Genomic DNA, 25,627 nt, shown 5'->3' with positions numbered 1-25,627 from the left:
CCAACTTCATACAGGAGCATTGGTGGTAATCTCTATTGCCTAGTAATAGTTGATGATTTTTCACGCTACACTTGGGTCATGTTTCTAGGCGATAAGAGTGAAACTCCGGAAATCTTCAAGACATTTGCAAGAAAAGCTCAAAGGGAGTACAACTCCCCAATTGTGAAGATCCGAAGTGACAACGGCACCGAGTTCAAAAATATGAAGATTGAAGAATGGTGCGATGAAGAAGGAGTCAAACATGAGTTTTCCGCCACCTACACGCCCCAACAAAATGGTGTGGTGGAAAGAAAGAACAAGACACTCATCACCCTAGCAAGAGCAATGTTGGATGATTATGGCACGTCCGAGAAGTTTTGGGCGGAAGCAATCAACACGGCGTGTCATGCATCCAACCGAGTGTATCCTCACCGACTCCTCAAGAAAACTCCATATGAGCTCATCACCGGGAGGAAACCAAATATATCATACTTTCGAGTCTTTGGTTGCAAATGCTTCATTTATAAGAAGAAAAGGCTCGGTAAGTTTGAAAGTAGATGTGATGAAGGTTTCTTTCTTGGTTATGCATCAAACTCCAAAGCATATAGAGTATTCAATCAAACCTCCGGGTTAGTAGAAGAAACATGTGATGTGGAGTTTGATGAATCTAATGGCTCCCAAGAGGAGGTTGTTGGCTATGAAAATGTAGGGGATGAAGAGATTGAAGAAGCCTTAAAAAAGATGTCCATTGGGGATATCAAGCCGGAAGAGATGCATCAAGACAATGATCAAGGGGGAGGAACTTCCTCATCTTTGCCAAACACCTCCACGGCACCCCAAGTGGATGAAGATCAAGAAAAACATGATCCACTACCTCAAGAAAATGTGTCAACTCCGACACCCCAAGTCCAAGAACAAGAAGAGCAAAATGTTCCACCACAAGCACAAGTCACCCATGATTCACCCCAACAAGCATCTACGCAAGCACCGCTAGTGAAGCATGGTCGCATCTCCAAGGATCATCCAATTGGTCAAATCATTGGTAGTCCTTCCAAAGGAGTAAGAACTCGTTCTAAGCATGCTTCATTTTGCGAACATCACTCGTTTGTTTCTTGTATTGAACCCACTAGCATAGAGGAAGCGCTTGAGGACTCGGATTGGGTGATGGCCATGCAAGAAGAATTGAATAATTTCACCCGCAATGAAGTTTGGGTCCTCGAAGCTCCTCCGAAAGACAAGAACATCATCGGCACAAAGTGGGTCTTTCGAAACAAGCAAGATGAACATGGGGTGGTAGTACGCAACAAAGCAAGACTTGTGGCAAAAGGGTTTTCTCAAGTCGAAGGTTTGGATTTTGGTGAAACTTTTGCTCCGGTCGCAAGACTTGAAGCTATCCGCATTCTTCTTGCTTACTCTTCACATCATAATATTAAGTTATATCAAATGGATGTGAAAAGTGCATTCTTAAATGGCTTTATTAACGAACTTGTTTATGTTGAGCAACCTCCCGGGTTTGAAGATCCGAGGAATCCTAATCATGTTTATAGGTTGCACAAGGCACTCTATGGGCTCAAACAAGCTCCAAGGGCTTGGTATGAGAGGCTTCGTGACTTCCTAATCATGCAAGGCTTCAAGATCGGGAGGGTGGACACAACCTTGTTCACAAAAGACGTCAACGGGGATCTTTTCATTTGTCAAATTTATGTTGACGATATTATCTTTGGCTCAACTAATGATTTACTAAGCCATGAGTTTGCTACCATGATGTCTAGGGAATTCGAGATGTCCATGATTGGCGAATTGACCTTCTTCCTTGGTTTTCAAGTCAAACAAATGAAGGAAGGGACATTCATTTATCAAGAAAAATATACTAAAGATATCTTGAAGAAGTTCAAGATGGATGAATGTAAGCCAATCAAGACACCCATGGCAACCAATGGGCATCTCGACTTGGATGTGGACGGTAAACCGGTTGACCAATCGCTCTATCGCTCTATGATAGGGTCTTTGCTTTACCTTACCGCATCTAGGCCCGATATAATGTTTAGTGTGTGCTTGTGTGCTCGTTTTCAAGCTAACCCTAAGGAATCACATCTTTCTGCTGTGAATAGGATCCTTCGGTATCTCAAGCACACTCCTAGCATAGGCTTGTGGTACCCCAAAGGCGCTAGCTTAGATCTCTTGGGATACTCGGATTCGGATTTTGCCGGAAGCCGTGTGGATCGCAAGAGTACCTCCGGGGGTTGCCACTTGCTTGGGCGTTCTCTAGTTTCTTGGTCGAGTAAGAAGCAAAATTCCATGGCTTTGTCCACTGCGGAAGCGGAATATATAGCTGCCGGTGCATGTTGTGCCCAAATTCTATATATGAAGCAAACTCTTTTGGACTTTGGTGTGAAACTAGGAAGAATACCACTCCTTTGTGACAATGAAAGTGCCGTAAAAATTGCCAAGAATCCAGTTCAACACTCTCGCACAAAGCACATTGATATTCGCCATCACTTCTTGCGTGATCACGAAGCCAAGGGGGACATTTCCCTTCAAGGTGTGAGATCCGAGGAGCAATTGGCGGATATTTTCACAAAACCTTTAGACGAGAGTACCTTTGTTAGGCTAAGAAATGAACTTAATGTGTTAGATGCGGCAAACGTCATGTAAGTTGCCATGTCATATAGAAAAATGCATACATATAGGACACTTGTCTAACCATGGTAAGATAGTGATGAGCAAGGGTTTAGCTAGAGGTGGTGGTCCACTTGTTTTTCTCTAGGCTTGTAGAAAGGCTCATCATGAAGAAGCTTTCCGTGGGATCAAACTTGACAAGTAGAATTTAAATTCTCGCTATGCATTTCTTGTCATATAGTTGTGCACTTCATGTTTACCTTTCTTTCGCATGTGATTATAGTTTGCATTATCATTGCATGCGTAAGGGTCACAAAGGAGATCACTTGATGAAGATGAGACTTGTTTTACATGCAAGATCTTAATTCATGTGAAGTGAAAAGAGTAAAGTGTTAGGTACGTTATTGCCTAGTGAGCAATGTCATGGTGAGTTTGAAGCTTTCCTCCTTCAATATTCCTATGACATGGCTCATACATTTTAATTTGGCGTTTTGTCTCTCTTGCGACTTATCCTTGATTTTGAAAAGAAAAACTATTTAAGTTATTAAGCTATCCTATTTTGAGGGGTAAAGTCGCCTATGCAAGTCCATTAACTTGAGTTTAGTTGAATCTTGTAAGTTCATTGGACTTAGCATAGAAAAGTGCGATGAGAGAGAGTTTTTGGGTTCACCGGTTAAACCGACGTTCAATGGATTTATACCCATCGGTTTAACCGGCGTTGCTAAGTGTCAGCTTCAGCTCAGTCATTTCAGACGTTCAACCGGTGTATACAAAATTCGCAGCATCGGATCAACCGGTGAACATATCACGATTCAAACCTGAAAATCAACTGTTGTTTGCGTCGTTCAACCGACGAGATCACTTTTCGGATCATCGGTTCAACCGGCGTACTGATAATATTTTGGCAGTGTTTCTGGTAAACTACACCGACGCAATCAACCGGTGCTCAAAACCTAGGCGTCGGATCAACCGGCGATAAGAAAATATGCGGGGTCCACATGTCATATTACTCTCTTCCCGCTCGCTACCGCCCGCGCGTTTTTCACTGTGTGCCGCCCCCTCGCCTTCACCGTTTTCACCGCAACCGCACTGCCGCCGCCTTGTGCCGCCGTCCGCCGCCTGCGCCGTCTCGCACCGCCGCCCGCGCCGCCGTCTGCTGCCCGCGAGCGCACCGCCGCCGTCCGCCGCCCGCACGCGCGCCTCAGCGCCGCCCGCGCGCCACAGCACCAGCATCTTCTGCTCCACCTCGCTGCCTGCGCCGCACGTGCGCCACCGCGCCGCCGCCACCGCCACACCGCGCCGTCGCCTGCACATCCTGCACCTCCACCGTGCCGCTGCCCACGCACATTGCACCACAACACGCATCCACGCCTCGCACACCACGTGTTCGACATTTTGTCCGAACCATCACGCTTGCCCTAGCTCACCACTCCGCATTCTTGTTTCTGTCGATTGTCGAGATGGGTCGTGACAAGAGGAAAGGGAAGGAGGTCGTGGTCGAGGAGCCCGCTCGCAAGCGGACTCGCGCAGCGAGAGAGGCCGAGAGGGCCGAGTTGGTGGCTAAGGCCGCCGAGGAGCAGGCGTCAGGCCGTGCTCGTCCGTTCGCTATCAGGGATCCGCCAGGCAGAGGCAGAGGCCGAGGCAGAGGCATGGGCAGAGTCAGAGGGGCCAGGGCCACCAGAGCCGTGACAGCAGCAGCAGCAGAGTCTGAGTCTGGTCAGTCACATTCAGCGGCAGAGTCGGAGACAGCTTCAGATACAGCGACAGCACAGTCCGAGCAGTCTCAGGGGGAGGACACTCCGTCACCAGCTCTACGACGATCTGGCCGCACCCGGCAGACGTCCCCCACAGAGGAGACTTCACCTGCGACCGAGCGTCGCACCGGACCTAGGACGCGAGGAGGCCACCAGCCACAGGAGCCTCGCAGGTCCACCGCAGCAGCAGCAGCAGCTCGACGAGCCGAGGCCCTAGCGGCCGAGCGCGCAGTGTTCCGCATGGACACTGTCGTGCGTCTGGAGCCAGGTGTGCTGCTCCAGAACTTGACCAAGGCCAATGCGGCAAAGGTCAAGAGGCTCAGGTGGAGTGTTCAGGAGGAGGAGTGGTTCCCGGTGACACGAGACAGCAGGGTCGATCGCAGATTCTGGACGCTTCTTCAGGCCAGTTTCTACGAGACCTATCAGAGGCGGGGCCACAGGATCTTTCCTCACAGAGTTCTTGATTGGGTTTCTTTGAGGACAGCTGCAGGGGGAGCCGATGTCAGGGAGCATTTTGATCACTTCAGGGGTCTGCCCAGATTGCTATCGATTGAGAGGAACAGATATATTGAGGACTGGGTCAGAGTTTTCTATGCCACAGCTTGGATAGCCCCAGAGCGCAGAGCTGTTCACTTCATGTTCGGAGGGCAGGTGTTTGGTTTGTCTAGAGCGACACTCGCAGGGATCCTTGGAGTTGACCTTGTTGACGTCTCTCTGCACGAGATGGTATATGGTGATGCTGATCCACCTCGCAGGGCCATGATTGGCGGGATTGCACCTTCACACGAGGCGATTTCTCAGTGCTTCCGCCAGCCCTTTCCAGCTTCCTACGCCAGAGTCCCCAGCCTGCTGACCCCAGAGGCTTACGCAGTTCACATGGCACTCCGGAGGACGTTGCTCCTGAGGAGTGGCTACCCAGAGGGGTTCACAGGTCTGCAGCAGCTGCTACTGCTCCACATTCTCACTCACGAGCCATTTGATATTGTTGACTTTATTCTGGCTGAGATTGAGGATGTCATCACTGATGGGATGGGAGTCGTTCGTCAGTTTCCATATGCTCACTGGATCAGTTTTATCTGCTCTATGATTGTGCCAGCTGAGTCACCAGTCAGTGCCGTATACAGACAGGACGAGACTCCCTGGTTCCCAGTTTACCGTCCTACAGCACCTTCGGACCGGAGGAGAGGCAGGCAGGCTGATAGAGCTGCCATGGCACGACTGTCACCGGAGGTTCAGGCCCGTGTTGCCCAGGAGGACGAGGCACTGCTAGCCGCAGAGGCACAGCTTCCCGGAGGAGATGATGAGATTCATTGGTCAGACCTAGAGTCAGACTCCTCCGAGGATGAGGAGTACTTCCCTGCACCTGCTCCAGCGCGTCATGATCATGAGGCAGGGGGTTCAGGAGAGCCAGCTCCAGTGACAGCTGCTGCTACTACTGTCTCAGAGTCACAGGTGTCTCAGCCGTCTGAGCTCACCGCACTTTTGCAGCAGCTGGTCACACAGCAGAGGGAGGATCGCCGTGCTCAGGAGGAGGCCAGGAGAGCCCATGAGGCCCAGCTTGCAGAGATTCAGAGGGAGGCCGCCCGAGAGTGAGCTGCTACAGAGGAGCGGTTTGTCGGACTCATTGACCGAGTATCTCAGAGGACAGACGCTCAGTTTCAGCAGATGCAGCAGGGCATGATGGCGATGTTCGGGATGATTTCACAGCTATATTCTCACACCGGACTCGCCCCTCAGCAGCCAGCACAGTCAGGCCTTCAGGGCGCAGGAGCACCACCGCTTGCAGTTACACCAGCTCCGGCCTCCACTGCTCCAGCTTCTTCCGCGACCCCGGAGATCATGTTCTCCTTGTCAGCACTGCTTGGGTCTGCGAGTCGTCCCCTCTTCTCTCCGCTGCCTGCGACCTCACTCTTCCAGGAGTCACCCACAGCGGTGCAGTCAGTTGGCCTCCCCACCGTACCACAGCCACTACCTTCAGGGGGAGGCGGAGAGGTATCCTTAGCCCAGCAGTCGTCACAGCCGGCAGCCTCAGCTCTTACTACTTCAGATATTGACACATCTTCTGCTGAGCCGGCTACTACCTCCACGGATCCTCTCCCCGGCAGTGCTAGCACCAGAGCCTCGACGACAGCCTCGACGACAGCTACACCTCCGGTCAGCTCAGCACCTACCGGCACTTCAGATCAGCAGCTTCCGTCTGTCACCGAGGATCCACCGTCTGACGACGACGATGATGATGACCCGGATCGCTTCCTCGCCGTCCCGCGGCACCCGGATCAGTAGCTAGCCTTTTTGTGCTTTGATGCCAAAGGGGGAGAGGGAGTCAGGGGGAGGGTAGCATTAGAGAGAGCTCGTGATTCAGGACTTTGTGACTTTGTTGTTTCGTATTGTATTATATTTGGTTTTAGTTCATGGATATGTACATTTGTCATTTGAGTATGCTGAGCTTTTGAGACATATCTATGGATTTCGTTTGAGCCATTGAGTTCCTTGATTCTCTCTTTTCGAGTTTGCTTGTGTTTATTCGCGCTTTATCTTTCTCGCTCTCTCGTTATCTATGTTTATGTTGTCATCAATCACCAAAAAGGGGGAGATTGTAAGCATCTAGGCCCTTAAGGTATGTTTCGGTGATTAATGACAACCATTATTATGACTAATGAGTTTGTGCAGATTTATAGATCATTATCGCTCATTTGGTTATATGTCAAAAGAGGCCCCTAATTTTCATTATTCAAAAAGGCGATCTCGTCATTCAACTCAATAATATGTCAAGACTAAGGATCTTTCTAGTCCTAAGTGTCATAAGGTTGAGAAGGACACTTAGGTTAGTATAGGTTTTATAGTTTTGTAGTGATCGCACTATTAAGAGGGGTTTAGGCTTAGTAACTTGAGCATGGACATGGTCATTTGAAAATGGATGCACACAATGGTCACTCAGGTTTCTAGAAGCTCAAATAAGTGGTTCTCAACTTATATCTCAAGAATATTTGGATTTCATTCAAGACTCAAGTCAGAAAAGGCAAAATCAGAAAAATCCTTAACACCGGTTTAACCGACGGCTCAAGTTTTATATACGTCGGTTAAACGAGGTCAGCAGGTCTGGACAAGTCAATACACCGGTTAAACCGACGTTATTTGAAATTGGACGTCGGTGCAGTTGTCCAGAGACTCGGTTTTCAGTTGATCAGTGGACAACTACACTCACCGGTTAAACCGATGCTATTTGAAATTTGACGTCGGTGCAGTTGTCCAGTGACTTGGTTTTTCAGCTGTTCAATGGACGATTACACTCACCGGTTAAACCGATGCAACGACGGTTAATCTTCCCAAACAGTAACGGCTAGTTTTCAAAAGGGGAGTTTACATTCACCGGTTAAACCGACGATGACTTTTGGAGCGACGTCGGATTAACCGGCGCTACGTAGTTTTTTCTGGCAGCTTTTTCTCCAACGGCTCTATTTGTCTGAGCTGCCCATATATACCCCTCCAATGGGTCATTCTACCACTCTTGACACCAGGCAACATCCAAACACACATACTATAGTCAAGAGACACCTTGAGCTTCAACATTTCATACACTTGTTCATTCAATCATTCAAGAAGCAAGATTAAGGACTTGAGTAGAGAGAAGCTTGTGTGCATCCATTCTTGGTGATTGGTTCTTGCTCAAGTGAAGGCCTTAGCTTGTTACTCTTGGTGATTGGCATCACCTAGGCGATCTTGGTGATCGAGGTGATTCTTGCGGAGCTTGCCAAGGATTGTGGAAGCCCGGAGAAGAGATTTGTACGTGGCTTGATCTCCACCACACCGGGATGGTGAACGGAGACTCTTAGTGAGCGCCCTCGTCTTGGTGACTTGGGAGGTGACAATACTCTTTGTGAGTGTCACAACGTGGATTAGGGGTGTGTGCCAACACATCGATACCACGGGAAAAATCCGGTTGTCTCTTGTCCACTTTACTTATTCAAGCATTATATTTCATGCAATTCATTCATGTGCTTGATTTAGGGATCACTAGTTAGCTTTACCTTGCTAGGCTTTATCTCTTTTTATCTTATCTAGCTTGTGTAGGTTGTTTAGTTATCCGGTTGGTGAATTGGTGCCTTTCTAGTTTTGCATAGGTTAAGGTTGCTTTATCTTGTTTTAGAAATTGAAAAAGGCCCAATTCACCCCCCTCTTGGTCCATCGATCCTTTCAGTGGATGAATACATTGAATGGCACGGTGGAGCTTAAGTTATCTGGTTGCAAAAAGCTCGAGAAGCTTCCTGCACTCTGGCTGTTACCAGCTCTGGAAATTCTTCATGTAAAAGGATTGGAAAGTTTACATTGTTTGTGCAGCGGCGCTGCTACAGCCGTCACATTTCAGAAACTGAAGGTGCTTACCTTGGTTGAGATGCCAAACGTTGAGGCATGGCTGGACACAGATGTGGTACAAGGAGAAGGGCCAATATTTCCCGAGGTTGAGGAGCTGGTGATCCGCGAGTGTGGAAGTTTGACTGCATTACCAAAAGCAGCATCGGTGACTACGGAATCATCTGGCGTAGTTGATACTAAGTGCCGCTCCGCATTTCCAGCATTGAGGAACATGACGTTAAGATCTTTGAATATGTTTGATAGATGGGAGACAGTCGAAGGAACTCCAGAAGAAGAGGTAACATTTCCTCTGCTGGAGGACTTGGAAATTGATGCCTGCCTGAAGTTGACTGGTCTCCCTGAAACACCCAAGCTAGGTAAATTAGCCATAGGAGGAGAAGGTCAACAAATATCCCTGCAGGCAGCTAGCAGATGCATTCCTTCGCTGTCCAGGCTGCGTCTGGATGTGTCACCCGATGACACGAAAACAACATTGCTGCATGTCAAGCAGAAATGGGATCATGAACTCCCCCTGGCAGCTATGACGCTAACTAGGTGCGACCTTTTGTTTTCCTCCCACCCAGGTGCACTAGCGTTGTGGACATGTTTTGCACGGCTTGTAGATTTGACAATTTTTGATTGCGACGCTCTTGTCTACTGGCTAGAAAACGTGTTCCAGGTCCTGGTATCCCTAAGGAGGTTATCGATTTGGAGGTGCAGCAAACTGACAGGACACACACAAGCTTCTGACGGGCAATCTGCTTTGGTGGAGGTCCTGCCACGTCTGGAATATCTATGGATGAGTGGTTGCACATGTTTGGTTGAGGTCCCCAACCTGCCGGCATCTCTCAAGGAATTATGTATTCATAGCTTCAGTGATAATCTCAAGTCCATCATATTTGGTCAGCATGAGTATGTGATGCCGGTGGGTGGAGAAGGTGTCGTACAGCCGGACACGTCATCATTAAGTCCAGGGTCCAGCGGTAGTGAGGCCACGGCGTCTATAGCTGTCCTGAAGCTGTCATCAGCAGCCAACCATCGCTCCCTTCCATGCCTAGAATCTCTATGTATACGGAGTTGCCATTATTTGTCAGAGGTTGCCAATCTTCCTCCGTCTATCAAGATCTTGGACATTTTGAGCTGCGGCAACCTTCAATCCCTATCAGGAAAGCTAGATGTCGTCCAAAAATTAAATATTCAGTCCTGCAGTAGGTTGGAGTCACTGGAATCTTGCGTAGGAGAGCTCCGATCTCTGGAAGAACTCCATCTTGATGGTTGCAAAAGCCTGGTGTCCTTACCGGATGGGCCTGAAGCTACTCATCTCTTAGATATCTTAAGATTCGTGGTTGTGATGGTATAAAGTTGCTTCCCCGGAGCCTACGGAGCCGTTTGGATTGCCTCAAGGAGAAATATCTAGATGCCCATCACGAAGGTAATCTCCCGTTTCCAGCTTGTTTCTTTTAACAAAATGATCAGAAGCTCAATTGGTGTTGTATAAAACGCAACTCTCCATTTAAAAGATTCTGTTAGTTATTACAAGATGTGGTATGATTTAGTGATAAAAACTTTGTGAGCGTGGTGTTTAGAATCTCTAACCAACCGCTGATGATATATACATTGTATCGAGAACAATGCACAACTAATTCCTGTATTTATTTGCACTTTCTCCTGTATATGTACTTTCTAATTTCTTGTTGATTTGAATGCATAAATTCTAACATCATCTATATGATCACGGCCTGATCTGCCAGAAACGACTTGGAAACGTGCAATCAGGACGCTGGTGTGCTCGAAATAGCAGATTGAGAACCTAATAAAGAAAGTTACCATCAAGTTTTTTTTTGAGGGGATATCACCAAGGTTTGTAATATTAGTGTTCTTGATGATTGATTTCAAATGATTGTACCTCCTAATAATGCTGACTCCCTATGAGGTGTGACTTCCTTGTAGGATCGTTATTACCAGACCTGTGACCGTGGTAGAATGTATAACATACACTTACTGAAGATAATCTCCAGTGAACTCCATCGGAAGTCCAAGATTTTAAGCAGCAAACAAGTCCCAAAACGCAGGCTGAAGAATTTAGCACATGGAGCTCCTTGCTCGAGCCCTTTATCCTTCTTCAAGCTGAAGTCCTTTATTTTGAGCAGAAAACAAGTCCCAGAGTGCAATCCGAAGAATTATAGCATACCGAGCTCCATGATCCAGCTTTTTATCCTTCTCTTTTCTTTTGAACTGTGACGTGTTTGAATTCATGCCTGCTCCAGCACAAGCGAAACACAGCTAGGGCTTCCATTTGGTGATGTGTTTTTTTCTACATGACCGTAGAAGATAATTGCCAAATCAATAGTCCAACATGTTCTTGTTGTTGTTCGACAGGCTGTTGTTTAAGCTGCTGCTTGATATGCACTGAAAGTGCTGAACTTTGTCCCAATTCCCATGTTACGTGGGTACCTAATACTGAACGGTGTTCAGGGTGATCCTGCAAAGCTTTGGATAGCACGGTCTTGTGCTGTTGTGCACAGGTACCGTTTGTCAAGCTCTGTTTCCTCCTGGCAATGCTGCAATGAAAATATTGAATTGAAAAGAATGGTGACTGCAATGGACACACGAGAAATTATCGTATTGTAAGACAAAGCAGGAGGCAAGTGCCCAAACAAAAATTATTTTCCATAGCCATAGTTAGCACTTGGCAGTTGCCATACGCTCTGTATAGGCTGGGCCACAGACATGAGAAGTAGCAGACTAGCCGCAGCAGGAAAGTAAAATGCCCCGCTGGCCCGTAAATTTGGCTCGAGGTTAACTTTCAAAATGCATATTTAAATTCTTAAACTTACTAATTGTATCGTATCGTAGTATGTGATGTCCAAATTATAGTTTTTTAGGCATTTTACTCTGCAGCAGGGGATTGGACAGAACAGAGACACGAGCTCCCCTGCCTCCGAACCCAGCTCCTGTGAACCTCCTTGCTTCCTGCCTACCGGCTACCTCCTCTGGTTGTGTTGAAACTATCGAGCACACGAGCTCAACAGTTGGTTCTCATGGACAAATCGAGAGCCACGGACGAGGAGCTCAATTTTCTCGGCTCTCGACGTCGAGGACGAAGGTTCTGCTGCGCCAGATCGTCGGCACGCTGGGCCACGACAATGCAGCTTGGCCCCTTCAACAGAGTCCTGACCCTTGCCGGCGACGTCCTCCACGCCTTCCTGGACCTCTACTCCGCCACAGGATGCGCCCACGGCATTCTCCCTTGCAGTTTCCAGCACGCCGGCCGCCCCTTCCGCTGGTGCTTAGAAGGCGTTCGGTTGTCGTTAACGTTGGCCCATATGCTGAACAGCGTCAAGTGGGCCTCCTGCGGATTCAGCTCTTCCCGTCGCTGCTGCTCGCCATCGATGTGAACACTCACAAGTCCGCCTCCTTCCCCTTCCTCCAAAATCCGGAAGCCATGGCTATCGCAGTGCTGACCTTCTCGTCCCGCCCGCCGCCGCTCCGGCTCGTCGTCGAGCGCCCGTGCGCTGCCCCGCGGACCCGCCTCGCCTCCCGCCGCGACCCACGCCAGGGGAATGCGGCGCTCGGCCGCATCGAGCAGCACCGCGTTCCCCTGGCCTCGTCTACTTCGCCGGCGAGGACAGGGTGTACCCCATTGACCTCTTCTACCAGCTCCGCAGCGCAAGGTAAATCGACAGTGACATGCCAATCCTCATGATTTTTTCTTTTTTTCCCCTCTCTTCCGCCCAATAATGCTGCAATTCTCACAGGTTTGCATATATTCGTTTGAAATTACAGTCAATTTAATTCGCATTCCATAATTCCTTAACGGAAAATGTCTGGTAACCTGCTTAGCTTACGTCCACCATGACGAGGTTTGGCTCTTGCCTTAAATTTCGTCTCAAAATAGGCACCCTAATAAATCAGCACGTGATACAACAATGTCTAAAACATCTAGATTTTTGTATTATTGCTGCTTATGGCTACAACATGGATGCATCTTCGAGCTATCATTGTCATGCCTTAATCTTTATATGCTGGTTACCATTGCAATTTATAAGTCAAGCACGCGTCTAGATTTTTGAAATCATGGGGAGTACTGTGGATCCAGTTTTTTTTCGATGATTGTATGACTTTTCGCTTGGTGCTTTAAAATTTTCTTTAATTATTTGTGGTCACTATTCATATTTCTTTCTATTCAAATCCAGGGTGAGAATTTTATGTAGATAGAATGAAATTTCCTCCTTGACTTTGTCGCCGTCCTCTTCCTGCTTGTGCACCGCCACGCTGCTCCAGGATGTGGGGTCATGTACCCATGACCTCGCCTCCCACCATGACGTGCCCGACACGTCTAATGGAGCTATGCGGCCTACCCCAAAGGAACGCCGCGCTTGACCGCATCCCCGGCCCCGCCCCCATCTACTTCGCCAAAAAGGACAACGTGTACTCCCTTGACCTCTTCCACCAGTTCCTCATGAATTTTCTTTCCTTTCCCCCAAGGATGCTATAGTTCTCACAGTTTTGCATATATTCGTTTCAAATTACAGTCAATCTAGTTTGCATACTATAGTTCCTTGTAGAAAAATTTCAGATAACCTGCTTAACTTACATCCCTGTCGAAAAATTTCATAGTTTGGAATGGAATAAACGGCCAGTTTTGTTGATTAGTCCAGCCCTTCTGCATTCTCTACTTATTAGCGCTGCTAGTGACATTAAGCCAGCACCGCGTGCCCATTCGTCTCCTGCCTGTGGCCCATCGTCTACAAGTCCTTCACAACTCGCCAGCGTATTTGACAAGCAAATAGCAATAGATAACCACTGTTTAAATATGGGCAAGATCGGAAATAGGCACACTAATAAATCACTCCATGATGTACGCGAGATAATGTCTAAAACATCCAGAATTTCGGAAAAAAGAGGGAGCACTGTGGATCCATTTTTTTCCAACGCATGGTTGTATGCGTGTTCACTTTTACAGAAAGTGAGCTTGGTAATCTCCAGTTTCCTTGTTTCCTTGTTTCCTTTAACGAAATGATCAGGAGCCCAATTGGTGTTGTCCAAAATGCAAGTCTCCACTTAAACATTCTGTTAGTTATTACAAGATGTGATATGATTTAGTGATAAAAATTTTACGAGCACGGTGTTCAGAACCTCTAGCTGTCCATTGGTAATACATACTCCTACATTATCTTCACCACTAATACCTTTAGTATATTTATATGGACTTGTGTCACCTAAATCCGTTAACTTTGGGATATTGCATATTCGGGTATCTAAACACGTAAGTTTAGGCACCAGCATCCTGCACTTACTATAGACATCCTTTAACTCCTTCTATATCTCTTTTTCTTGTTGTCCCTACAAAGGAATTTAAATATAAGATGATCTTTGCTGTTCACTTTTTTGACCATGGTTGTAATTGCTAATTCGGATCGTGTGAAATCAATCATCTTCCTCTAGTCATAAATTAAATTAAGCATGCCATCACAGAATTAATGCGGCCAAATGGTATTAGTTTTTATCCAAACGCCTTGGTGAATTAACTTTTCCCACGGTGCTTTGAACTGATACTATATGATAGTACAGTACTCTGATTAATTTCCCTTTTAGCGTCTGATTCGGATCAGCTTACATTTAGAGAACCAATTAAAGCGGCATTTGTTCTGACGTTACTCTGCAAATTCACTAGCTTCATTGCATATAGTTTGAGTAAGTGTAGTTTTCTTTACTTTCCTTCTGCCTTTTTACATAAACAATAATTTCCTTTAAAACTTTTACTATTGGATACCATAGTGTATTCTTCTTTATATATACTATCTCCGTCCCAAATAACAATTCGTTTCGACTTTTCTAGATACATATATTTTTCTATATACCGATATGTACACTATGTCTAGATACATATCAAAAACTATGTATCAAAAAAAACGAAAACGAATTGTAATTTGGAATGGAGGTAGGACCCCCGAGGTGGTGAGTTTGTAGGTAGGGTCTCGCTGAGATCAGGAATTCGAATGTGCAAGGAATACAAAGTTTAGATAGGTTCAGGCCGCCGAGAGCATAATACCCTACGTCCTGTGTGGTTTGTATCGCTTTAGGTGTTGATCGGGGTGATCTCCTGCATGAGGTACAAGTTGTCCCTCATGGTTCTGTTTGAGTAGGGTCTTTGTCCACCCTTATATAGTCTGGGAGGACAGGATTGTATAGAAATCCTAGCCAGATACGAGTTTAGGAGTCCTACCCGAGTATTTTTCGGGTAGTTTCCGACTGTTTCCAACTAGTTCTACTATGGTACGAGTAGTTACAACAGATGTGAGGCGTGGACCATATTCCATCCCCTATCCTAGAATATGAACGTTGTTGGGGATCACCACCCAAGAGGAGGCCTCGCTGAAGGTTACGTTGAAGCTTTCGGGCATTACAAAAGGTATTTCACGGTTCCGTTAATTTGATTTGCAGGACTAGCTCTCTCAGGGACGGTCGATTTTAGTTAGTGACAGTCAATTTCAGTGATGGTCGAAGGTTTGCGCCTAGCCGAATGAGCGAAGATTGCATCGTGATCTTCGTGTTAGGATGAACCACTCGCTTGGCCTCGTAATCAGCACATCAGAGATTAAGACCGACCTCCTGATGACGAAGGAATCAGTTGTACAATCTTTGACGACGCCAAGACCCGGGACGGAGGAGCGAAGGTTACTCGGATCCTTCACCGTCACATGTGTAGCATGATTATCTTATAGTGAATAATTTATACACGCAAACGTCCGGAAATGATCTAGCAACCGGAATATCCGAATATCCAATAGATATTACGGGTAGCTAGAGGCATTAACGGAACTGTGTAACGAAGGTAGGGGTATAAATACCCGTACCTTTTACTGTAATCGAGATGATTTTTGAAGATTTTTGAGAGGGTATATAAGATTATTCCGTTGAGTTAGAACATCATTTTTCACTTTTTTATTTGAGAAAATATCTTTTGGATCCCAACGGATACACCCACCGTGTTCTCAACTCGAAAAAACCTGCGTAGCACCACCAAAGAAGAGACAATCGTTAAGTCCTGAACCAACAGCACCAAGCACTAGCCGTCCAAATGAGGAAGCCCTACCTCCAATACAACGCTAAACTCCTCCGGAGCAAAAACCGAGACCCTCAAAGATACTTACGCAACGAAAACCAATAGCATCAAGTTCTTCTCAGTTGTCGCAGGACTTCACGGGTGGCCAGCCATGCTACTAAATCCTAACAACGCGCAGCGCACCGGCAGGCGTTGCGAGGGTAGGGACGTCATTTGGCTCGTCGAGATATTTTCGGTGCCGGCTGCAGCGCGGAAAGGGGAGCAGTCTGGGCCCCACCACCCGCCGGGCTTGCGCTCCGGGACAATCATTCCTCTCCCCAGTAGAGCTGCCGACACCACTCACCAGCACCACCATCAAAACTGAATCGCAAGTTTTGCCTGGAAGGTGTTGGATCCCTGATGAGATCAGATCAGGTTTTGTCAATTATATAGGCTAGAAAACAATCAAAACATCACAGTGATATCTCCTTTCAAACTAGAGTATAATGTTCAGTTCAACCTGCCCCCGTTATAGCTCTGGACTCATGCTATCTTTGGTGTTGACCAATACAATCTCTGTCTTCCTTGCAGATAGCCTTCAAAATGATCTGGGGTCTTTCCTCGGTTCAAAGACCTAGCTAAAAACCACCACTAGCGCAAGTAATGTTGATCAACTATTGTCTAAAGGTCATGCCAAACACTACATGTATAAATATTTATTGTCCTTCTAGATGGCACAAATAGTAGCAATATTGGTGCACAGCCAGTACTTGCAGATAGGCGCAAACCATAAGAGATGAGGGAAGAAGGGCTGATATGCGCAAATGCCTGACATGCACTATTAGAGTATATTAGGGATATCTCTATACTAGGTAGATTAGGATTGTATCTGTAGGAGAGGCTTCTTGCCTTCCAAGTCATGTACTCCTATATAAACCGGCGTAAGCCTCAATATAATGAATCCATTATACACCAATTCTATTATTCTACATGGTATCACGAGTTTAGGTTTTGATCCAAGGCCACAAACCCTAGCCGCCGTCTGCTTCCGCTCCGCGCGCCCCCGGTGAGATCTATCTCCATGATCTCCGCCAGGGGCTGCGCTGCCTATACCTAGGGTTCGCGCTGCCGATTGAGTTGATCGGCTGCCCTAGAGAGTCTTTTTCCTGATCCTTGATCGGGTTTTTTTCTCTCTCGCCGGTCAATTGATCAGCATCTTTTTTTATTTTCCGATCTAAGATCGGATTGGGCCGCCCATCGCCGTCATCATCTTCGCGTGTGTCTACTCTGACATCAGCATCGATCACACCGGCATCTTCATCGTTCTCGATTGTGCGGTATGGCTAGGATGCGCGGCGTCCCTGCGATGCCCCACCTCCATGCCTCACCCGCACGTACTTCTCCTTTGGTTTCTACCTTTGGCTTCTTCTCCAATCTCACCGTCTGTAGTACTCCCACTGTGACTGCGGGGGAATATTAGAGCATGTTATGGATATTTCTATATTAGGTAGATTATGATTGAATCCATATGCTACTATATCTGTAGGAGAGGCTCCTTGTCCTTCAAGTCATGTACCCCTATATATAGTGGCCTAGGCCTCAATGCAATCAATCCATTATACATCAATTCTATTATTCTACATGCAAGTGCTTACTGTGCTCCCTGAAGGTGGACTTTCTATTGTGATCTATGTATACAATGTTTAGTTGACGATAGCAGATGACATTTAGATTTTTTTTAAAAGAAGTTTTAGAATTAAAAATGATCAATATTGTACATGGGCCTAGGATGCTGATTATAACATGGTGTTATGTGCTGTGCAATCAGTACTTGATAGCAGAAGAGACAGGGTCGTCTAATACAGTACAATAGGATTATCTAAATGGAATTACATAACAAGAGAACAGGATGTAGCATCAAGTTGCAGTTAGTCATAGTCAGGTACATTAAATTGTTATATGATTGCAAAACTTGGACGCAGGCTATGGTTATTGTAATTGGGTGCTCCTTTCCTGACATGATACGTTCCAGTTTCTTCAAATAGGTACTTCTCTTAATAGTAACAAGTATGTTTTGTAGCAGTTCTCTGTATGAACATGCCTATTTTACCAGCCAAGGCTCTACACATATATATATGTACATCGCATGAAATTAGGCTCGTGGATGAAATAAACCTAACTGTTCTATATTCTCTTATATTTTCTTCTAATGAAACCTGAACTACTTTTTTGAAATGTCTTGTCAAGTTTTGGGACAACAGCTTAATGCGAAGGCCCATCTTAGGAAAGCAATTTTGCATTAGCTTTCTGATTCACGGACCTTCTTAGTTTTCTTTGATTTTCAGGATTGACACCGCAAAGCACCTATTTGAGCACACTGACCATGAGGGCTTAACGGCTGAGGTCTCTGGTGGAGCAGACAATCTCTTCTCTGAACAGAGGGCTTGAGTAGCAGTGTAACTGGCACCAAGAGCCTCAGCACGGAGACATCAACCCACGACAGCCTCGGATTATTAGTCTATAGAATCTGGAAATTGTAGTTTCCTTGCAAATGCAGTATCTCAGCACACTTGCGAATAGTCATTATGATCCGGTTGTTTTTCTGATTTTAGCATCAATTAGTCTAAGTTGTTACTTGCATAAAAGTTGATTAAGTTGGTGCCAAGAGAATACAAGGAATTCTTTGATTGCCTAATTTTCATAGAGGATCACGATTAGGCACCGCAATGAAGTAAATTGTATTATAGTTTGTAAGCGAGGTGAAACCAAATAAAATGTTTTCTCTAGGTTTAATTGAGCAGCCCATGTGCACGGGCACTTAACTAGTGCATAGAACTCATTGACCATGCTATTCCAGTTGTCCATATATAACAGATCATAGAGTTGTCCATTTGTTTGGATGGAGAATCTTTCTGTAGCTTGATCCTGCAAAAACAAAACTTCGAGTTGCCATTATTAAACAAAACATGAGACCCAAGTGTTGCATTTAACAAACTACTGGCTTCGAGATGTATTCTTTATTCTCTCCTGGCCTGGATATGCTGATGGACGGTCTACAATTTCTGCAAAGTGCACATGGTCTCCTTCTCCTTAGACTGGCTCCTCGTTAGTTGATGAGATGCAAATCAAGATATTCAAATCAGACGCATCTGGACGAACGACGTCAATGCTCTGAGTCTTCATTTTCCACAAAGCAGCTTCTCAAACCCATTGTCTAGCTTCTCCCTCTCCACCCAAACAACCGTGTTTCCCTGTGTCCTGTGCGTGTGTTTTGGAGCTCCAGGCGTAGCCATGGCTGAGGTACTGGCCACCATGGTGGTCGGGCCGCTGGTGTCCATGGTGAAGGAGAAGGCCTCCAGCTACCTCCTGGACCAGTACAAGGTGATGGAGGGCATGGAGGAGCAGCACAAGCTCCTCAAGCGCAAGCTGCCGGCCATCCTGGACGTCATCACCGACGCCGAGGAGCAGGCAGCAGCCAAGAGAGAAGGGGCGAAAGTTTGGCTAGAGGAGGTTCGGAAGGTTGCCTACCAGGCGAATGATGTCCTCGACGAGTTCAAGTACGAGGCGCTGCGCCGCAAAGCCAAGAAGGAGGGCCACAACAAGGACCTCGGCATAGATGTAATAAAGCTCTTCCCTACTCACAACCGTATTGTTTTCCGTCACAGGATGGCAAACAAGCTCCTCGTGATCTTGAAAGAAATTGATGTCCTCGTCGCCGAGATGAATGCATTTAGGTTCAAATTCAAACCAGGGCAGCCAGAGCCCACAAATTACTTGAGGCAGTATAATTCTAATATCATCGACCCAACAAACATCGCCAGCAGATCGAGAGCTGATGAGAAGAAGGCAGTTGTTTCTACATTGCTTGCTCAAGTCGGAAATGAAAATCTCACGGTCCATCCAATTGTCGGTATGGGAGGGTTGGGCAAGACCACCTTAGCACAACTCATTTACAATGACCCTGAAATCCAGAAGCATTTCGAGTTGCGGCTTTGGGTGTGTGTCTCTGATAACTTTGATGCAGATTCCTTGGCTGATAGAATAGTGAAAGAGAATGGTTGTAATCCAAGTGGAAGTTCAGCACGGGAGAAGCTTCAAAACGTAGTGAGTGGGAAGAGGTACCTCCTCGTACTGGATGATGTCTGGAACCGTGATGAGCACAAGTGGGAAAGGCTGAAGTCCTACCTTCAACATGGTGGCACAGGTAGCTCACTGCTGACAACAACCCGTGATGACAAAGTTGCTCAGCTAATGGGTACAACAGAAGTAAAAAATCTCAAAAGCTTAGATGAAATCTACATAAAGGAAATTATTGAAACAAAAGCATTCGGTTCAAAACAAGTAGAGCAAAGGTCTCGTGAACTAGTTGACATGGTTGGTGACGTAGCTAAGAGATGTTCTGGCTCTCCTTTGGCTGCTACAGCTTTGGGCTCTGTACTGCGTACCAAGACCAGCAAGCAAGAATGGGATGCTGTACTAAATAGAAGCACAATTTGTGATGAGGAAAATGGAATTTTACCAGTACTTAAATTGAGTTACAATTGCTTGCCATCATATATGCAGCAATGCTTTGCTTTCTGTGCTATGTTTCCCAAGGATTATGAGATTGATGTGCAAAGTCTAATCCACCTATGGATGGCCAATGGTTTTATCCCAGAGCAACCAGGAGTGTGTCCTGAAACCATTGGAGAAAAAATTTTCAATGAGCTGAAGTCGAGGTCATTTTATCAGGATTTGAAGAGTGTCCCATTTGAACAAAAATATGATACTTTTGGACGGATCAAGTATATGTATTGTTCTAAAATTACTTGTAAGATCCACGACCTTATGCATGATGTTGCAATGGATTCTATGGGAAACGAATGTGCTAATATAGGTAAAAAACTGAGTAAATTTGAGGATTTTCCATATTCTGCTCGTCATCTATTAATGTCAGTTGATGAAGCAGACACTATTCTGAATGCTTCCGTAGAGAAAGGATCTCCAGCTTTCCAAACATTGATATGTGATGGACATGTAAAAGAAGATTTGAAGATCTTATCAAAATACAACTCTATCAGAGCTTTAAAGATCAAACGAGGTTCGTTCCTAAGGCCGAAATATCTTCATCACCTGAGGTATCTTGATCTCTCAGAAAGTGAAATTGAAGCACTTCCTGAAGACATTAGCATCCTATATCATCTGCAAACACTACACCTTTCTGATTGTTATTATCTTCAGCGACTTCCAAAGAATCTGAATTATTTGACTTCCCTCCGTCAACTCTACACTCACGGATGTAGAAAGTTGAAAAGCATGCCCGGAGGGCTCGGACACCTCACTTCCCTACAGACACTTACATGCTTTGTAGCAGGTACCGACTCTGGTTGCAGTAATATGAGAGAGCTGCAGGATTTGGACCTCGGTGGTAGACTAGAGCTAAGACAGCTCGAAAATATCACAGGAGCAAATGGTGCGCAAGCAGCAGGTCTTGGAAACAAGAAAAAATTGACTGAACTGGAGTTAAGATGGACTCATGGTGATCAGGAAGCACAAAATAATAATCACGAAGAGGTGGTGGAAGGTCTCAAACCTCATGATGGGCTGAAGGTCCTGAGGATATATTCCTGTGGGAACAGTACTTTTCCAACGTGGATGGATATGTTGAATGGCATGGTGGAGCTTAAGTTATCTGGTAGCAAAAAGCTCGGGAAGCTTCCTGCACTCTGGCAGTTACCAGCTCTGGAAATTCTTCACCTGTCAGGATTGGAAAGTTTACATTGTTTGTGCAGCGGCGCTGCTACAGCCGTCACATTTCAGAAACTGAAGGTGCTTTTCTTGTCTAATATGCCAAAATTTGAGGCATGGCTGGACACAGATGTGGTACCAGGAGAAGAGACGATATTTCCCGAGGTTGAGGAGCTGGTGATCGGCGAGTGTGGAAGTTTGACTGCATTACCAAAAGCAGCATCGGTGATTACGGAATCATCTGGCGGAGTTGATACTAAGTGCCGCTCCGCATTTCCAGCATTGTGGAACATGACGTTAAGATCTTTGAATATGTTTGATAGATGGGAGGAGACGGGGTAACATTTCCTCTGCTGGAGGAGTTGAAAATTAAATTCTGCCCGAAGTTGACTGGTCTCCCTGAAACACCCAAGCTAGGTAAATTAGCCATAGAAGGAGGTCACCAAATATCCCTGCAGGCAGCTAGCAGATGCATTCCTTCGCTGTCCAGTCTGCGTCTGGATGTGTCACCCGATGACGCGGAAACAACATTGCTGCATGTCAAGCAGAAATGGGATCATGAACTCCCCCTGGCAGCTATGACGCTAAGGAGGTGCGACATTTTGTTCTCCTCCCACCCAGGTGCACTAGCGTTGTGGACATGTTTTGCACGGCTTGTAGATTTGAGAATTTGGAATTGCGACGCTCTTGTCTACTGGCCAGAAAACGTGTTCCAGGTCCTGGTATCCCTAAGGAGGTTATCGATTTTTTGGTGCAGCAAACTGACAGGACACACACAAGCTTCTGACGGGCAATCTGCTCCAGAACGGGGTGGACTCCTGCCACGTCTGGAATATCTATATATAAGTGATTGCACATCTTTGGTGGAGGTCCCCAACCTGCCGGCATCTCTCAAGGAATTACATATTGGTTTCTGCGGTAATAATCTCAAGTCCATCATATTCGGTCAGCATGAGTATGTGATGCCGGTGGGTGGAGAAGGTGTCGTACAGCCGGACACGTCATCATTAATTCCAGGGTCCAGCGGTAGTGAGGCCACGGCGTCTACAGCTGTACTGAAGCTGTCTTCAGCAGCCAACCATCGCTCCCTTCCATGCCTAGAATCTCTAATTATACAGAGTTGCGATCATTTGTCAGAGGTTGCCAATCTTCCTCCATCTATCAAGTTCTTGGAAATTTATAGCTGCGGCAACCTTCAATCCCTATCAGGAAAGCTAGATGTCGTCCAAAAATTAACTATTCGGTTCTGCGGTAGGTTGAAGTCACTGGAATCTTGCGTAGGAGAACTGTGGTCGCTGGAAGATCTCAGGCTTGATTGTTGCGAAAGTCTGGTGTCCTTACCGGATGGGCCTCAAGCATACTCATCTCTTAGAGTTCTTGATATTCAAGATTGTGATGGTATAAAGTTGCTTCCGCGGAGCCTACGGAGCCATTTAGATTGCCTCGAGGAGAAACATCTAGATGCCCGTTACGAAGGTAATCTCCCGTTTCCAGCTTGTTTCTTTTAACAAAATGATCAGGAGCTCAATTGGTGTTGTATAAAACGCAACTCTCCACTTAAAAGATTTTGTTAGTTATTACAAGATGTGGTATGATTTAGTGATAAAAACTTTGTGAGCGTGGTGTTTAGAACCTCTAGCCAACCGTTGATGATATATACATTGTATCGAGAACAATGCACAACTAATTCCTATATTTATTTGCACTTTCTCCTGTATATGTACTTTCTAATTTCTTGTTGATTTGAATGCATAAATTCTAACATCATCTATATGATCACGGCCTGATCTGCCAGAAACGACTTGGAAACGTGCAATCAGGACGCTGGCGTGCTCGAAATAGCAGATTGAGGACCTAATAAATAAAGTTACCATCAAGTTTTTTTTGAAGGGATATCACCAAGGTTTGTAATATTAGTGTTCTTGATGATTGATTTCAAATGATTGTATCTCCTAATAATGCTGACTCCCTATAAGGTGTGACTTCCTTGTAGGATCGTTATTACCAGACCCGTGACCGTGGTAGAATGTATAATATACACTTACTGAAGATAATCTCCAGTGAACTCCATCGGAAGTCCAAGATTTTAAGCAGCAAACAAGTCCCAGAACGCAAGCTGAAGAATTTAGCACATGGAGCTCCGTGCTCGAGTCCTTTATCCTTCTTCAAGCTGAAGTCCTTTATTTTGAGCAGAAAACAAGTCCCAGAGTGCAATCTGAAGAATTATAGCATACCGAGCTCCATGATCCAGCTTTTTATCCTTCTCTTTTCTTTTGAACTGTGACGTGTTTCGGTGCTGCGGGTTTCGACGGTTTTGAGATGGTAAACTGACATCTCTGCCTTCTCCGTGTAGATTTGATTTGTTGCCATTATAAACAGGATGTTTGGTGTCAACCATATCATAATGTGAAGCAAATCCTAACTAAATAGTTGTTGCGATCTGCACCACACTACACTAGCGTGCTGTGAGCTTGTGCTGTCACTGAATTTTAGAATACCAGATGGAGCAGCCACCAGTCTCACAAGGAAAAGCACAGGACAGACAACAACTAGCAATCCCATTTCCAGCTCGGCTGACTTGTTTCTTGTAATCCACCTTTTTCTGAATTGATAAAACAAATGAAGGGATGAGTTGTTACAATACCGGCTCCTATCCACCATGACGAGGTTTGGCTCTTGCCTTAAATTTCGTCTCAAAATAGGCACCCTAATAAATCAGCACGTGATACGACAATGTGTAAAACATCTAGATTTTTGTATTATTGCTGCTTATGGCTACAACATGGATGCATCTTCGAGCTATCATTGTCATGCCTTAATCTTTATATGCTGGTTACCATTGCAATTTATAAGTCAAGCACGTGTCTGGATTTTTGAAATCATGGGGAGTACTGTGGATCCAGTTTTTTTCGATGATTGTATGACTTTTCGCTCGGTGCTTTAAAATTTTCTTTAATTATTTGCGGTCACTATTCATATTTCTTTCTATTCAAATCGAGGGTGAGAATTTTATGTAGATTGAATGAAATTTCCTCCTCGACTTTGTCGCCGTCCTCTTCCTGCTCGTGCACCACCACGCTGCTCCAGGATGTGGGGTCATGTACCCATGACCTCGCCTCCCACCACGATGTGCCCGACACGCCTGATGGAGCTATGCGGCCTACCCCAGAGGAACGCCGCGCTTGACCGCATCCCCGGCCCCGCCCCCATCTACTTCGCCAAAAAGGACAACGTGTACTCCCTTGACCTCTTCTACCAGCTCCTCATGAATTTTCTTTCCTTTTCCCCCAAGGATGCTATAATTCTCACAATTTTGCATATACTCGTTTGAAATTACAGTCAATTTAGTTTGCATACTATAGTTCCTTGTTGAAAAATTTCAGGTAACCTGCTTAACATACATCCCTGTCGAAAAATTTCATAGTTGGAATGGAATAATCGGCCAGTTTTGTTGATTAGTCCAGCCTGTCTGCATTCTCTACTTGTTAGCGCTGCTAGTGACATTAAGCCAGCACCGCGTGCCCATTCGTCTCCTGCGTGTGGCCCATCGTCTACAAGTCCTTCACAGCTCGCCAGCGTATTTGACAAGCAAATAGCAATAGATAACCACTGTATTAAATATGGGCAAGATCGGAAATAGGCACACTAATAAATCACTCCATGATGTACGCGAGATAATGTCTAAAACATCCAGAATTTCGGAAAAAAGAGGGAGCACTGTGGATCCATTTTTCTCCAACGCATGGTTGTATGCGTGTTCACTTGTACAGAAAGTGAGCTTGGTAATCTCCAGTTTCCTTGTTTCCTTGTTCCCTTTAACGAAATGATCAGAAGCCCAATTGGTGTTGTCCAAAATGCAACTCTCCACTTAAACATTCTGTTATGTGATATGATTTAGTTTTTTTCCAAACGCCTTGGTGAATTAACTTTTCCCACGGTGCTTTGAACTGATACTATATGATAGTACAGTACTCTGTGATTAATTTCCCTTTTAGCGTCTGATTCGGATCAGCTTACATTTAGAGAACCAATTAAAGCGGCATTTGTTCTGACGTTACTCTGTAAATTCACTAGCTTCATTGCATATAGTTTGAGTAAGTGTAGTTTTCTTTACTTGCATTTTGCCTTTTTACATAAACAATAATTT

General features: G+C 45.7%; 1 protein-coding gene, 1 long non-coding RNA gene and 1 pseudogene across 7 annotated transcripts in view; all 3 read left to right on the top strand.

Moving 5' to 3' along the window:
* LOC112880356 (putative disease resistance protein RGA3) overlaps positions 1-22,090 on the top strand; it is a 47,903-nt gene extending 25,813 nt beyond the window's left edge. For 5 of the 6 annotated variants that reach the window (XM_025944939.1, XM_025944937.1, XM_025944938.1 and 2 more), the window contains exon 3: positions 19,037-22,090. In XM_025944939.1, the coding sequence (XP_025800724.1) occupies positions 19,045-21,822 (2,778 nt within the window). In that variant the 5' untranslated portion in view covers positions 19,037-19,044 and the 3' untranslated portion in view covers positions 21,823-22,090. The remainder of the gene's footprint in view (positions 1-19,036) is intronic. The other variant, XM_025944940.1, reaches the window with a different exon arrangement.
* Positions 8,430-11,194, top strand: LOC112880358 (annotated as a pseudogene).
* Positions 22,091-23,266: 1,176 nt separating the features above from the next.
* LOC112880366 lies at positions 23,267-23,711 on the top strand. The gene is made up of 2 exons (XR_003226304.1): positions 23,267-23,383; positions 23,474-23,711. It is a non-coding gene; the product is annotated as an uncharacterized LOC112880366 (long non-coding RNA).
* Positions 23,712-25,627: the final 1,916 nt, after the last annotated feature.

Source organism: Panicum hallii, chromosome 2 (assembly GCF_002211085.1).
Source record: "Panicum hallii strain FIL2 chromosome 2, PHallii_v3.1, whole genome shotgun sequence".
Classification (NCBI taxonomy): domain Eukaryota; kingdom Viridiplantae; phylum Streptophyta; class Magnoliopsida; order Poales; family Poaceae; genus Panicum; species Panicum hallii.
This window is presented reverse-complemented; position numbering and strand designations above follow the sequence as displayed.